General features: G+C 49.4%; 2 protein-coding genes across 2 annotated transcripts in view; one reads left to right on the forward strand and one right to left on the reverse strand.

Annotated features, from left to right (window-relative positions):
* Window positions 1-1,678, reverse strand: part of LOC138377984 (LON peptidase N-terminal domain and RING finger protein 3) — a 129,209-nt gene extending 127,531 nt beyond the window's left edge. Inside the window, exons 1-2 of the mRNA XM_069463191.1 lie at window positions 1,073-1,678; window positions 799-917 (exon numbers count right to left, since the gene is read on the reverse strand). Of these exons, the coding sequence (XP_069319292.1) occupies window positions 799-917; window positions 1,073-1,205 (252 nt within the window). The 5' untranslated portion in view covers window positions 1,206-1,678. The remainder of the gene's footprint in view (window positions 1-798; window positions 918-1,072) is intronic.
* Window positions 1,679-9,296: 7,618 nt separating this feature from the next.
* On the forward strand, window positions 9,297-9,812 carry LOC138378683 (protein Cripto-like). The gene has a single exon (XM_069464046.1). The coding sequence runs from the start codon at window positions 9,297-9,299 to the stop codon at window positions 9,810-9,812; it is 516 nt and encodes a 171-aa protein (XP_069320147.1).
* Window positions 9,813-15,098: the final 5,286 nt, after the last annotated feature.

Consider the following 15,098-nt stretch of genomic DNA (forward strand, 5'->3'; position numbering starts at 1 on the left):
ACACGTGGCTGAGGGCCAGTCCCCAGGCAAGACAGCGATGCAGAAAGTGACACTTTGCATCCTGGCATCCCCAGAGATGCCTAGGCTGTCATTCTTTCCACCCCACCGTGTGACCTAAATGCTCGGGGATGCCAGCAGGCCAACTGACTGTATTAAGGACTTGAAATGGCACAACCGTTGTGTGAGTGTGAGGATCTCTTCAAAGAAAGCTGGCTAAGCTCCCAAGGAGCCTGGCTGTCAGTAGAAGTTCAGGAGGGCCAGGCCAGCAAATACTTCTCCCACCCTCCTCTTTCCAATGTTCCTGGAAAATCTCGATGATGATGAATGTGGTAGAAAACATAGATAATGCTATGTGCCAGGCACCGCTGTAAGCACCTTACATATATTAGCTCATGTAATCCTGACAACAACTCTATTTAGTGGGTGCTTTGAATATCCCCATTTTACAGATGAGGAGATGAGGCTCTGTGTGGTTAAGTGATTTGCCCAAGGCCACACAGCCAGTAAAGGTAGCAGAGCTGAGAAAGGAACTCAGGCAGTCTAGCTCCCAAGTCCATATTCTGGAGAGTCACAAAGCCCAGGCTGCTCTGCAGGTCGTCAGTTGAAGATTGAATTGGGGAAGAATCCAGTTCCCTTGCAGACCTGAGTCACCCCTTCCCAAGGGCCCGCCAGCTCCTTTGCAAAGCCTTCTTCCTGCTCTGCTTGAGCTCTAGAGCCCCTGCTCCCATGGAGGCAGCCTTTCCTGCCAATTCCCCTCTACAGTCCAACCCCTTCCCATCTCTCTGATCCCACACTCACCTTAAAACCCATTGGGCGGAGCTTACATGCTATTTCTGCATCATGTAGTGCATCCTCATGAGATTCCAAGGTGAAATAAATTTGAGACCGGTTACTATAAAGCAAGTGGTCATTTGGAGCTGCCAAAATGAGAGGGGAAAAAGACCTTATAAACGGCCCCCGGTACAAGCACGGGATAAGTCCTGGGCACAGAAGAGGAGGGAGCGGAGGACCCCCCATCCCTCTGCTGCCAGCCTTGCCCAGTCAGCCCTCGTTCCTCCCCCTCCCCCATTACCTGTTGCAAGTTTGGCTGGAGGTTCAACACGTGGACACTCCAGCCCACCCTCCCCCACCCATCGGAGTCGGGCCCAGGGCACCCTTGAATCCCAGGGCCCTGCTGCCCGGCCCTGCTGCCTCCTCCCTGGCATGCTTCGCCAGACACCGCGCCCCGCCGGCCGAGCTCCTGGCGGTCTGCCGGGGCTGGGCGATGCCGGCTGGCGGCTCGGCGGCCACTTCCTGGGTCCGGGCGTGGGGCGTCGGGGAGAGTGGCTCCCTGAGGGAGCTAGGGTGCCCTAGTCCAGCTGCAGGTGGGGGGCCGCCCCCATTGCCCTTGACACTGCAAAGCCCACCCAGCCCTCCCAGGCAGCTCAGGAAAGCCGGACAGGGGCGCGCCCCATTCGTAGCCAGTGCACAGTCCCCGGGGATCCCCAAGCAGTTGCCCGGCTCAGTCTCTCGCCGGGCAGGCGGGGTTCAGGGGTTCGAGCTGAGGGCACAGGCTGCGGGCTGGCGGCGGGGGGAGCATCTATTTCAGCCGAGGATCGTGTGATAGGAAGCGGTGACAATGAGTCACAGGGCAGCGGGGCGCGAGCGCTCCCCCGCCCCCCGCACACGCTCGCGGGATGGTTTCCGAGGCGAGCGTGGCCCACTTCGGTTACCTCAGCCGTTACACAATCCCGCCCGCCCGCGCGGAGGAGGGGCCGCCCGGCCCGGGCCGCCCGCGGCCCTTATGCAACCAGTGCTCTCCTGACCTAATTCCACGCCGGACCCACCCCACAGGCAGCCGCGGCCCCGGAAGGGACAACTCCCGGCGGCGGGGGCAGCAGACGCGGGCGCCGACCGCACATCTCCCACTGGCAAGAGCCCGGAGGACCCCGCGCAAGTGTGGGGAGGGTGCAAAGTTCCTGCCTGGCAAGGAAGGTGCGGGCAGGTGTAAGAGGGGGCCGGGCGTGCAGAGGGACAGGGAGAGACAGAGAAAGAGCGACGGTGACACCGAGCAAGAGAGAAACAGAGCGACAGAGATGCGAAGGGACAGAGACAAAGAGACAGAAACAAGGTGACACAGAAACAGAGGCTGACAGGCACAGAAACACAAAAGCTAACAGGAGTCGCGGGAAAAGACAAAGAGCAAGAGAGAGAGGCAGAGCCAAAGATAGCTCAGGAGGGGAAGACAGTCAGAGAGGGAGCCACAGAGATCCCCTCCCCCACCGGGCCACTGTCCATCCGTCCCCGCACCCTCCTCTGCCCTGGTCCAAGCCCCATCTCCTGCCAGCTTCACTCTCCCGGCCCCTCGCGTCGCCTGAGCCCCAGCCCTGGCCCCGGTGGCGCGGTGGGCTCACCCAGCCTGACTGCCTCATTGTACTTGAGCAGTGCCGCCTCCACCTGGCGCTCGCGGTACAGCCGGTTGCCCTCGTGCCGGAGTTGCGACGCCCGCGCCGGGCCGGGGAACAACTTGCCGAGGAGGCCGCTGAGCACCACGTTGACGCGCAGCGGCGGGGGCGCCTGCTGCCCAGCCCGCCGGGCCCCGCGCGCCCGCCCAGCGGCCACCATCGACGCGGAAAGCTTGACCCCGCACAGCGCACAGCGCCGGTCGGCTGCCCGCCCACGTTCTAGGCACAGTTTACAAAAGGTGTGGCCGCACGACAAGGACACGGGGTCTGAAAGAAATCCGTGACACTTCCGGCACTTAAAGCCGTCCCACACCTCGGTGGCCGCGACCGCTGCCGCCCCTGTCTCCTCCTCCGCCACCACGCAGCTTGCACCGCTGCCCGCGTCCGGGGGCGCTGGCGCCGACGCCTCGCCTTGCCGGACGTTCTCCGCCAGGCAGCGCACCAGCTGCTCCAGCTGCTCGGCCACCAACTGCTGCCGCTCTGAGAGCTGTCTGTACACCGCGAGGGCTTCCCGGTGGCGCCCCCCTGACGCCAAGGCACCGGCCTGCGTGAGCAGGACTTTGCACTCCGGCGTCAAGGTCCTCGGAGACTGATCCTGCTCCGGCTCCCGCGTCAGTAGAGGTGCGGGGCCCTCTGTAGCCGTCTCCGGGCGGGGGCCCCTGTCTACTCGGGCCGCCGATGCTACCCGCTCCGCCGGCTCCGCCGGCTCTAAGTTTCTGCTGAGCTCGGCGGGCAAGCGCAGCATCTGTTCGGTCTGAATCCATAGGGACAGGGACACGCGCGGGGCAGAAGCGACTAGGGACTGGGGACAAGAAGCAAGGAGCGGTGGCTGGAGGAAAGCGGGGCTGCCACGGCTGGCGTGCCGCCCTGCGACCGGCCCGGCCGCGCCTCTACGAGCTCCATGCCGGCCGCCCCGCGCCGCCTAATAACTGTCTTGTCTCAGCAAAGTGTTATATAAAACGGCACCACGGGACGCGCCGCCACGCTGCTCATTGGCCGGCGCCGGGGAAATTGTGACAAAACCAGACAGTTTTGTAACAGCGTTGCGCTTGCTTCTTTTGGCTTAGCTTTTCTTGGCTTCTTTCTGAGGTTGTTTGTGTTTACACTCCGCCTCATTTCCCCCTCCCAACCGAGTTCCTTTCCAGAAGAAGCCGGGAAACCAATGTCTTCGCTCTGGCTTCTCCGTCTCCAACCCCACCCCCTCCCACCTCCCAATGGGCCAGCAAACAGGTTTCCTCTGCCAGCCACTCGCTGGCGCCCCTCTGCCCCTCCCAGGACAGGCGGGTACCTTTATATGCAGGTGGTCCGAGTGGTCTTCTGGGACAAGGGAGGCGCTCCCTCCTGACGAGACGCTGCTGTCTGCGAAGGCGAGAGGAGGGTTGAGCCGGGTACCCGCGAGTGCCGCCCCCCGTCCCGAGCCAGGAGCCCAGAGAGCCCCGCCCCGGCTCCTTGCCTTCCCTCGGGAGCCCCCCAAAAGTGGTGAGTGCGGTTTTCTGAGGGCGCTTGGTCTTCCGTGCCGGGAGCGACTCGGGGCATTGGGTCCGGCGGGCGCAGGACCTGGGCGGCGCTCGGGGGACAGTGAAGGACTGGAGGACAGGATGCGCGTGCTGGCTCGGCCCTGGGGGAAGGCGCCCCGCCTGCCCCGCTCTTTCCCTCTCTCTTCCCAACGCCAGAAGTAGCGCTGGGGCGGCCGGCGGGCGCCCAGCTGGAGACGCACCCGGCCGGGCAGCCGCTGGCCGGATGGGCGCGGCCGCCAGAACTCGGCCTGCTGGGGTCGGGGGTACTCTGCGGGCGTGAGAGAATGGCGGGCGGAAGGCTCGAGCCAAGAGCGCTACTCCGGAGAAAGTCCGCGGAGCCTGGCACCGCACAGCCGCCGGCTGAGCTGCCTCCAGATTCGCCGCTCCTGAGCGCTGAGTTCTGACACTGGCGCGTCCCAGTGGGGGGGCTGTGCGAGAGTATGGCCAGGCAGGAGCCTGGGTACCTTGCTCACGATGGCTAGGGGCCTTCGACGGTGCCGCGCACACATCCAGACAGCCAGAGTGGTGGCCATCCACACGTGCTGTTTTGTCTGCCTCCCACCCCCACATTTAGGACCAGAGCACAAATGAGAGACAGACTTGGAGACCTAAAGGAATAATGCACTTCCCTAGGGTCGCACTGCTGCAAGCAGGGAAGCAGAGTCTGGACTTGCCCCTAGCTCAACTGCCCTCCAGAGCGGGTGGGCACTGCCTGAAGCAGAGTGCCACCCCAGGGACCTGAAAACCTACAGTTGGCTCAGCTGTGGCCACTTCTTAGCTGGGTTACCTCGGGCAAGTCACCTAAACTCGAGAAACCGTCGTTTTTGCTTCTGAACAAATGTCAGAGCTGATCTCAGTTGGTATGAAGTCATGTTTCAGAACTGGGGATGCCAGGCTCCTTCCGGGCTCTGAGTCTCTCTAGGTCATTAAACCCACCTGAGTGGACACCAAGGTCCCAGACAGCAGGTTCTGTGCAGCGAGCCCTAAAGCCTCTCTCAGGTAAGACAGACAGGACATGGTGGTGGGGGGGAGAGTCAGAGGGGAGAAGGAAAGGTGCACATAGGGGGAAAAGGAGACCAAGGAAAGAAAGAAACTCAGAATGTAGCCAGGAAGGCACGAGGAGCACATAGGCAAAATTGGCCTGAAGCCCTGGCCAGCTTTGTCCTGATTTGTTATGAGGGCAAGGACTGGTGTCTTGTATTCTTCCTCTCCTCGTCTGAGGACAGTGCTTGAACACATCTTACTAAACATAGCAGTGGACATTCTGGCCCTGGCTGGGAGTGTGCAGAGGGACAAAAGGAAACTAGCTGGTAGGTCATACCTTTGCCTTGGGTCATTCATAGAGGGGAGAATGGGCATGCAGCTAATCAAGGGTGAACAGTCCTGTGCTTTAAAAGGATGGATAAACAGCTCTGGGAGGGAAGACCCAGTCAAAGCCAGAGTCCTGTGTGAGGAGTGACCAACCACACACACACACACACACACACATACATGCGTGCACACACACACTCTATGCATGGAAGCCTGGCCAAAGCACTTACTTGCTCTCTACTTGAGTTTCTCATGTTATAAATTGGGGTGACCCATCAACCTGCAGTCCTCACATGGGGGAAAAAAAAAGGCACCCTGGGCATTAATGGCATTGATATGGGAAAAAAGACTGCCCCTTGATATACAAAGTTGTTGAGCCTAAGAAATATTGATTTATAGAAATGCCCCATATATATTTAGAAACAGAAATGATTTGGGGGGTCTTGCAAGGCTTTGCCCTAAAGGAAAATGTGAACGTGTTAGCATATCAAAAGCTGCCTCGCCTCAGGAGGGCGTCTGAGCGGTCAATAGCGGCTGCTTTCCAAGGCCACCCTGCAATCTCACCTGTTTTGAAAGAGAAAGCAGGTCTGGCCTAGGGCCATGGGATGCCGGAGCTGATTAAGGGAGACAGGCCTCCGGAGATGAGAGCTGATTATAAGATACTGGGCCCCAGCCGGGCCCAGACGGAACCATGCGGTTAAAGTAAACAGCATAAGAGACAGCTCGTGCTTGACTTCCAAAATTTGTTTTAATACACAATTACCAGAGCCACGATGCTCTGATTTTGCTAAAGTAATAGCCTTATCATACAACTTAGAAGTTTGCCCTAAGAAGATGTTATAACCCATTGTTCACCTAGATAGAGTTAGTTGAAGGATCTGTAGTAGCCTTTTAGACTTTGACCCTAAACCAAACTACCCGTTATTAAGTAAATCCCATTACCCTTGGCAACCGAAAATCTGTACCTGTGCTATAAGAATTCAGTCTTGGCTGCATTTCTGAGGGAAGAGATATGTCTATCTTCATAAGTCTTTACTTTATAAACTATATCTTTGGCTCTGTGTGTTATTCTTATGTCTGTTTCCTACTATTTTTTCATCCTGTCTGAGGGACCCGAACTTTTGCGGGCAGCGTGGCTAACTCCCCGCACAAAGCAGCCAAAAACCCAGCGCTAACAGAAAGCTTGCCCATCAGCCCTGATTTTGCACGTGAGGCACTTGAGCACAAGAAAAGGCAAATGACTTGCCACAGGTCACAATGGGAGTTTGTAACACAGCCAAAACAAAGAGCTAACGTCTCTTTGTTTATAGAGTTTTTTCCATGTGATCAGAAAGCTGCCAAAGGGCACAGAACATCCCCCCAAATAAGTAAGAAATTATTTCAGATTTCCCATCTACAATATTTCCATCAGTTCAACAAATATTTATTGAACATATACTGTGTGCGAATGGAGCTGGCATTTGTGGGGCAATAATACAGAAGGATATGACACAGTCCTTATCCTCCAGTAGCTAACTGAGGAAACAAGAGGCAAAGATTTGAAAAACAACAGGCGATATGTACAAAGTGCCCAAATTGGGGAAACAGGATGTCCAAGGGAGTGCTGACAGGGAACAGACTGCACTGTAGTCCCGTAGAGAAGGTGCTCTAAGCCAGGTTGGAGAGAAGTGAGATATCACCCCACCGCTCAGCACAAGGGGACTCCCTTCACACTGGGGGCCAGGAGGCACGGGGAAAGGAGAATTCCAAGTCAGTTGGGCTGGCCAAGGCCCAGGAATTGGAACTGTATTTTTAAAGGCTACCCATGTGATTGTGATGCTTGGTTAGGTTTGGTGCTCCCCCATGTAAAGGGTGATGTAGAATAGATTGGGGGAGTGCACCCCAATCCTTCTCTCCCTACCTCATCCTCAGTTTCCCTGGGGTGGAGGCATCAATAATTCTTCTCTACATTTTACTGAAGGGAAAACCGAGAGTCCGGAGACTTTGAATGATGTGTTCAAGGTCACTCAGTAAATAGTGGGGACCCTGGCCTCCTGCCAACCAGTGCAAACAGAAAGATCACAAGATACCATCCCAAGGAAGATTTTGCTTCATTTTTCTGTAAGACAAGTCAGACCCGCTTGGTTAGCCAGGGAGTCTGTTGCCCAGAGTACAAAAAGGAGCAAGTCTCAAGCTGCCAGGTGTGTGGGCCAGAGCCCAGGGCGAGGCTAGTTGCTGGGAGTCTGGAGTTCTAACTTTGCTGTGTGACTCAGCCCAAGCCACTTCGCCTCTGTCTTTCTGTCCGTGCTTCGCCTATTGGTAACAATGCCCAACGTCATTGTTGGGATTAGCTACCAGTGATGGGAAATGCACAGTGCACTTAGTCCTGATGTGATTCCCGGGAACAGAAGGGATCCACAGCCATCTGCCAATTGTTATGGGTAAAATATGTGCCGGCTGCCCTGGGAGTAAGCATTTTCTTCCCAGGACTTGAGTGGGCTGGAGGTCTAAGGCTGGGCCCCGCCCTCATCAGGGACACTGCCCAATGCGGAGGCTCTAGAGACCTAGCCCAGAGCAGTCTGGTCTTGGGAGGAAAAAGAAAGAAAAGGCAGGTTATCTGAAGGGAAAGCAGCAAACATTCATCAAGATGAAATCATCTGAAGATTCTGGCAGGATGAAGAAATGGTTAGAATCAGGGCCTAGATCTTTTTTTTTTTTTTAAATTGCGGTAAAATATATGGAACATGAAACTTACCATTTGAACCACTTTTACATGCATGGTTTAGTGGCATTAGGTACCTTCATACTGTTGTGCGACCTTCATCACCATCCATCTCCAGAACTTTTTTCATCTTGCAAAACCAAAACTCTACACCCATCAGGCACTGACTCTCCAGTCCCTCTTCCCCCAAGCCCCTGACAACCACCATTCTGCTTTCTGTCTCTATCAAATGGACTAGTCTAGGTAGCTCAGGTACTTAGATTCATACAATATTTGTCTTTTAATCACTGGCTTATTTCTCTTAGCATAATGTCCTCAAGGTTCATCCGTGTTGTAGCATGTGTGAGAATAATTCCTTTTTTTTTTTCTCGAGACAGAGTCTTGCTCTGTCACCCAGGCTGGAGTGCAGTGGTGCAATCACAGCTCACTGGAACCTCAAACTCCTGGGCTCCAGCGATCCCCCCAGCGCAGCCTCCTGAGTAGCTGGGACTACAGGGGCATGCCACCACACCCAGCTAATTTTTTCTTTTTTTTTTTAGACATGAAATCTCTCGCTTTGTTACCCTGGTTGGTCTTGAACTCTTGGCCTCAAGTGGTCCTCCACCTCAGCCTCCCAAAGTGCTGGGATTACAGGTGTAAGCCACTGTGCCTGGCTTTCTTTCTTTTTTAAGGCTGAATAATATTCCATTACATGTATATACCACATTTTGTTTATCCATTCATCCATTGATGCATACTTGGGTTGCTTCCACCTTTTGATTATTGTGAATAGTGCTGCTGTTAACATGGGTATACAAATATCTCTTTTAGCCCCTGCTTTTAATTCTTTTTGGTATATACCCAGAAATGGAATTGATGGATCATATGGTACTTTTAAAAAAAATAAATTTTTTTGAGTAACCTCCATACCGCACCATTTTACATTCCCATCAGCAATGCACAAGGGTTCCAATTTCTCCATATCCTGGCCAAGACTAATTATTTTACAGTTTTTTTTTAATAGTAGCCATCCTAATGGTTGTGAGTAGTATCTCATTGTGGTTTTGATATTCATTTCCCTAATGATTAATGATGTTGAGCGAGTTTCCCGCTTGGCTCCTGCTTCTCCGAAGACCTTTTGGGGAAAGTATATTTCTCATCTGGGATATTTTTCATTTTAAATTGCCACTTTCACTTTAGTAAATTAATGTTTTCCTTTGGGTGTTTTGACAATGACTTTCTGAATTAAGCCATGCTAACATTTTTTTTTTTGTTACCCCTAAACCATTAAGAGCTACGGACTACAGGAAGATGGCACGCTTCTCTTCCAGTGTGATTTTGATCATGGCCTTTTCCACAGCTTTTGAACTGGGATTAGTTGCTGGGTTGGCCCACAAACTTACAGATCCATCTCAGGGAGATGTGGCCTTCAGAAATGACAGCATTTGGTCCCAGGAGGAGCCTGCAGTTCCTCTTCGGTCTTCCTTGTTCGTGCCACCCATGAAAATACAGAGCCAGAAGGAGCTAAACAGAACCTGCTGTCTGAATGGGGGAACCTGCATGCTGGGGGCCTTTTGTGCCTGCCTCCCCTTTTTCTACGGCCGAAATTGCCAGTATGATTCACGCAAAGACAACTGTGGGACTATACCCCATGACACCTGGCTGCCCAAGAAGTGCTCCATCTGCAGATGCTGGCACGGTGAGCTCCGCTGCATTCCTCAGACGTTTCTACCTGGGTGTGACGACAATGCGACGACGGTTGAGCCCACCGATGCTTCCGGGACTCCAGAAATACCACTGTCTGCATGGATCACTTTTATGTTAGCTGGCATCTGCCTTTCTCTACAAAGTTACTATTAACTGACATTTGACTTTTTCTGGAAGTACAAGTTCAGATACCATGCAAATTTCATGACCAGTAAAGACTGCTGTTCCAATGTCCTAACTGAAAGATGATCATTTGTTAGTTGCCTTAAAATAATGAATACATTTCTATAATGGTACCTAACACTTCCTAAAGTGCCAGCTACTTCTTACCTCTCCCCAGACATTTTTTTTTCCAGACAAAGCCAGCTATCTCTACATTGTGCCCAAGTCCTATGTTTCTTGATATATGTAACTCTAGCAAGGCCTTCTTATTAATATTTTCTTTTAAACAATTTAATTCTTCACCATCAAATTGGTTTCACTGACCATCACCTAAGAGCACATTTAGGAATAACACTGATCGGGTGTCGGGGAGATGTGGGTGGTGGAGGGGACAGGTGTATACATACATAATGAGTGTGATGCACACTGTCTAGGGGATGGACACGTTTGAAGCTCTGACTCGGGGTGGGGGAAGGGCAATATACATAACCTAAACGTTTGTACCCCCACAATATGCTCAAATAAGAATAAAAAAAAAAACAATTGCATTCTGTCTTCAGATTATTGAAGGCTACTCGTAACGTGGAACTGAGGATAAAGTTTTGAGTAGACTGGATCAAAATCAATCAAGATAGTATCTGTAAAAGAAAAGAAAGACTTTAAGAGGAGGAAATGGAGGGCAGGACCAGAGTGCTGGAATGATGGAAGTCTGTCTGCACGTGTTCCAGGGAGATCGGGTAGGGAAAAAAAGCACATGGGAGAGACGGATTAGAAAAGATACAACGGGCTACTTGCTGGGTGATTAGGTGGGAGTAGGGAAGCAAGTTAAAAGGCTAAGTTGAAGAGCAAGTTTCCCTCATCTAGAAACAGCTGTATAAGACAAGGACTTCCCTTTTTTCTCAAGGCATTGTAAGAAGAATGACGTCTTCCTGGGAACAACTTATATCTAAATTTCCCCAACGAGATTGCTTAATAAATTACGTTTTCTCTAAACTATATAATTATTTTAACTGTCGTAGGAGAGAGAAAATGTGCACAATACATTTAGTTGTAAACCAGGTGATAAAACTATATATCGTATAGCCCATTTTTAAAAATACATTGTGTATATGTGTATGCACAGTAAACATGGGAAATATAGTGAAAAAAATGATGTTGAGCATCTTTTCATGGGCTTTTCGGCCATTTCTATATATTCTTTGGAGAAATGTCTATTCAAGCCTTTGCTCATTTTTTAATCAATTTCGGGGTTTTTTTTAATTGATACTGAGTTTTAGGAGTTCTCTATATACTCTGGATATCAATCCCTTATCAGATAAGTGATTTGCAAATACTTTCTCCCATTTTGTGGACTGCCTTTTCACTCTGTTGATAGTTTCCTTATCTGAAGACTTTGGCAGGGCACAGATCTTGAACTTGAAAAATCTGGATTCAAAATCTGGCTATGTGACATTGGACAAGCTGTTTTTCCATCTGAAGAAGAGGAATGATGCTTTTAATAGATGCTTTTAATAACTTATACAATTGCTGTGATGCTGAGTCAATCAGCTCAAACATGTAAAATCTTACCACAGAGCCCAGCCCAGGTTAAGTGCTCACTAAGTGATAGCCTTTATTAGTATTGGGCCTAAGAAGGAACTACAATGATGTACTTGAAGTGTGATGTTAGTTATTATCAAATGAGTGAGTAGGCCAACAATGCTAAGTAACCCCAGCAAACCCAGCTACATCACTCATCACAATATGATATAATATTTTATAATCCTTAAGACCCAATATTATATAATACTTAAGACTTGTATAGCAAGTTGCAGTTTACAAAGCATTTAAAAATGTATCATTCATTCGACAAGATCCACTGGGGACATAATGATGAGTCAGACACAGTCCAGCAGAAGTGAGTGGGAGAAATGAACAAGGAAAAGGGCTGTTTCGACCAGGCTGGTGAGTGCTAAGAAGACAGAAGCATAGCGTGCTATGGCGGGGGAGAGATGCAGAGGACGAGCAGTTCAGACTGGGGAGGGCTTCCCAGATGGGTAGAATGGACACAGAATTCTGCAATGTTACAGGGTCAGGGGAAGGAAAGGAGGAGATGGAAGGCACTGAGTGTTCTGGGTAGAGCAAGAAGCTAGTGCGAAGGCTGGACGTCAGAGAGGCTGGCTCGCTGGGGTATGGCTGGAGCCTAGGATTTAAGAGGGAGGAGTAGTGTGGCATGACCCTGGAGAGACCGGCAGGTACCACACCACGAAGGGTCTTAGAGACCAGGATAAGAAATTGAGGTTTTTATTCTGAGAATAGTAGAGAGCTACTGAAGCGTTTGGAGCAGATGACCCGTATAGCCAGGTTTGCCTATTAGAAAGATCTCCTTGGCTGCAATGTGGAGAGGGGAATGAAGAGGACTCAGAACAGTGAGAACAGACAGAAGCGGAGGGTTCAACAGCAATTGAGGATAAGACAGAGCTGATGTGGGGACTGTGTGAATGACCTCAGTTGACTCTCTTTGGGAGTAACTTAGGTATCAGCGTTAGTGGAGGCTGAGGAAGACTAAATAATGTGTACAAGGTCTCACGGCCAGAAAGAGTCCGATCAGGACCCTGGCTTTCCACCTTGACATCTTTTGTTCACTTCATCAGAAAACACTGTTAGATGAGTTTCTAGATCTTTTTGTGTAAATCTCCTTTAAGGAATTCAAGTCCTATTTTCCCCATTGACTGCTAAGCAGTATATAATCATTTCAGAGGTACAGTACTTCACCTGAGTTTTAACTGCTCATCAATGTACTACTAGGGTTTTCAATCCTTGAGCTGCAAGTCATTCTTCAACTTTCCATTCCATTTAGTGTTAATGAGTAGCAAACCCTTTCATCCCAGGGAGGCTCAAAAAAAGAGGCAGAGGCTCAGAAAAAGTGGGCCCAAGTCCTAGCCTTGGCCACTAATTAGCTGTGGAATACAACTAGTCACTTTCTTTTTATAAACTTCTATCAGAAAACACAGGAGAGCCTCACGCCTGTAATCCTAGTTCTCAGGGAGGCCAAGGTGGGAGGATTGCCTCAGGTCAGGAGTTTGAGACTAGCCTCAGCAAGAGCGAGACCCTGTCTCTACTAAAAAATAGAAAGAAATTAGCCAGGCAATTAAAACAGAAAAAAAAATAGCCGGAACTGGTGGTGCATGCCTGTAGTCCCAGCTACTCGGGGGGCTGAGGCAGGAGGATCGCTTGAGCCCAGGAGTCAGAGGTTGCTGTGAGCTAGGTTGATGCCACGGGACTCTAGCCTGGGCAACAGTGTGAGACTCTGTCTCAAAAAAAGAAAAAAAAAAAGAAAGAAAAGAAAAAGGGAAAAATAGTGTGGGGTTTTGTCAAATCCCTTTTTTGTATCTTTTGTGATGATCACACAATTTTGCTTTTTATTCAATTGCTATATCGTATCAATCGATTTTCAGATGTTAAAACAACCTTATGTTCCTGGGATGAATCCCACTTTTCATAGTGCATAATTTTTTTTTTATCTGGTTGGATTCAGGTTTTTTTTGTATTTTGTTTTGGATTTTTGCATCCATATTCATAAAAGATATTGGTCTATAGTTCTCTTTTCCTGTGATGTCTTTGTCTGGTTTTGGTATCAGGAATATCAGCCTTATAGAATGAGTTGGGAAGTATTTTTCTATTTTTGGAAGAGTTTGTGAAGAACTGGTGTTAGTTCTTTAAATGTTTGTTGGAACTCAGTGGTGAACCTGGAGTTTTCTTTGTGGGCAGGTTTTTTAATTACTCATTAAATGTCTTCACTTCTGATAGGCCTATTCATATTGTCTTTTTCTTCTTGAGTCACTTTCAGTAGATTGCATCATTCTAAGAATTTCTCCATTCCATTTAATATTTAATTATTGGCATACAGTTGTACATAGTGTTCATTTTTTTTTTTTTTTGAGAGAGAGTCTCGGTCTGTTGCACCGGATAGAGTGCCGTAGCGTAAGCCTAGCTCACAGCAACCTCAAACTCCTGGGCTCAAGGAATCCTCCTGCCTCAGCCTCCTGACTAGCTGGGACTACAGGCATGTGCCACCATATCTGGCTAATTTTTTCTATATATTTTTAGTTGTCCAGCTAGTTTCTTTCTATTTTTAGTAGAGACGGGGTCTCGCTCTTCCTCAGGCTGGTCTCAAACTCCTGAGCTCAAACGATCTGCCCACCTCAGCCTCCCAGAGTGCTAAGATTACAGGCGTGAGCCACCACACCCGACCGTACATAGTATTCTTTTAGAATCCATTTTATTTCTGTAGGTTTGTAGTAACGTTCCCTCTTTCATTTCTGATTCTAGTAATTGAGTCTTCTCTCTTTTTTCCTTGGTCAATCTAGCTGAAGTTGTAAAAATTATTTTGACCTTTTCAAAAAACCAGCTTTTGGTTTCATTGATTTTCTCTTATTTTTCTATTATGAATTCCATTAATTTCCACTCTCATCTTTATTATTTCCTTTCTGTGGCTTGCTTTAGATAAATAACACTGAGTAAAAAGTTTCCTTACATTATTTGTTTTTGTTTTGGCCTATCTTACCTTCTTTGAAAGCTATCACATTCCATCATTGGGTAAGCCTATTTTAAGTTCCTTTATTGCTGTCCAAAATAAATTAAAACGTCAAGTTAAAATAATTTTTGTAAAACGAGAGATGGATGTCTAGCCTGTGGAACCTTGCACTAAATAGGTGGTCCATGTGTCAACAGTATCAGCAACACTTGAAAGTGTTTTAGAAATGCAGAATCTCAGGCTCTTCATGGGCCTAGTAAATCAAAATCACATTTTCACACAATCCGTAGGTAACTCCTATACACATTAAGTTTTAAGATGCACACTGCTCTTGAAAGCAGAATTACTAAAGGAAACCAAAGTGATGACCCAGGTATGCCTAAAATCCTCTGTAATGCTGAAGAGCCTAGGCCCAGATTTGGTTTAGAGAGCAATATGGGAAGAAGCTGAGCTTCATCTGAGGTAGGACCAGGCTTAATTCACTGCCTTGGGACTGTCGCAGGTACACTAACTAGAACACCAAGGGCTGGGCTAGGGAGGAGACTAGAACTCACAGGGGCTGAGACAGAGAAAGATCTCTTGGAAGATCAAAGATTGAGTGGTGGCAGTGGAAAACTGAATAAGGGAAAACTAGTTCCAGAAGGATACAAATATTATGACATTTAAATGGATTTTAGAAACATTTAATATAATTTATGCACATATGTATACACACACATGCATGGGAATGATCCTGCAAATGTAATATATACACACACACA

Source organism: Eulemur rufifrons, chromosome 30 (genome assembly GCF_041146395.1).
Source record: "Eulemur rufifrons isolate Redbay chromosome 30, OSU_ERuf_1, whole genome shotgun sequence".
Classification (NCBI taxonomy): Eukaryota; Metazoa; Chordata; class Mammalia; order Primates; family Lemuridae; genus Eulemur; species Eulemur rufifrons.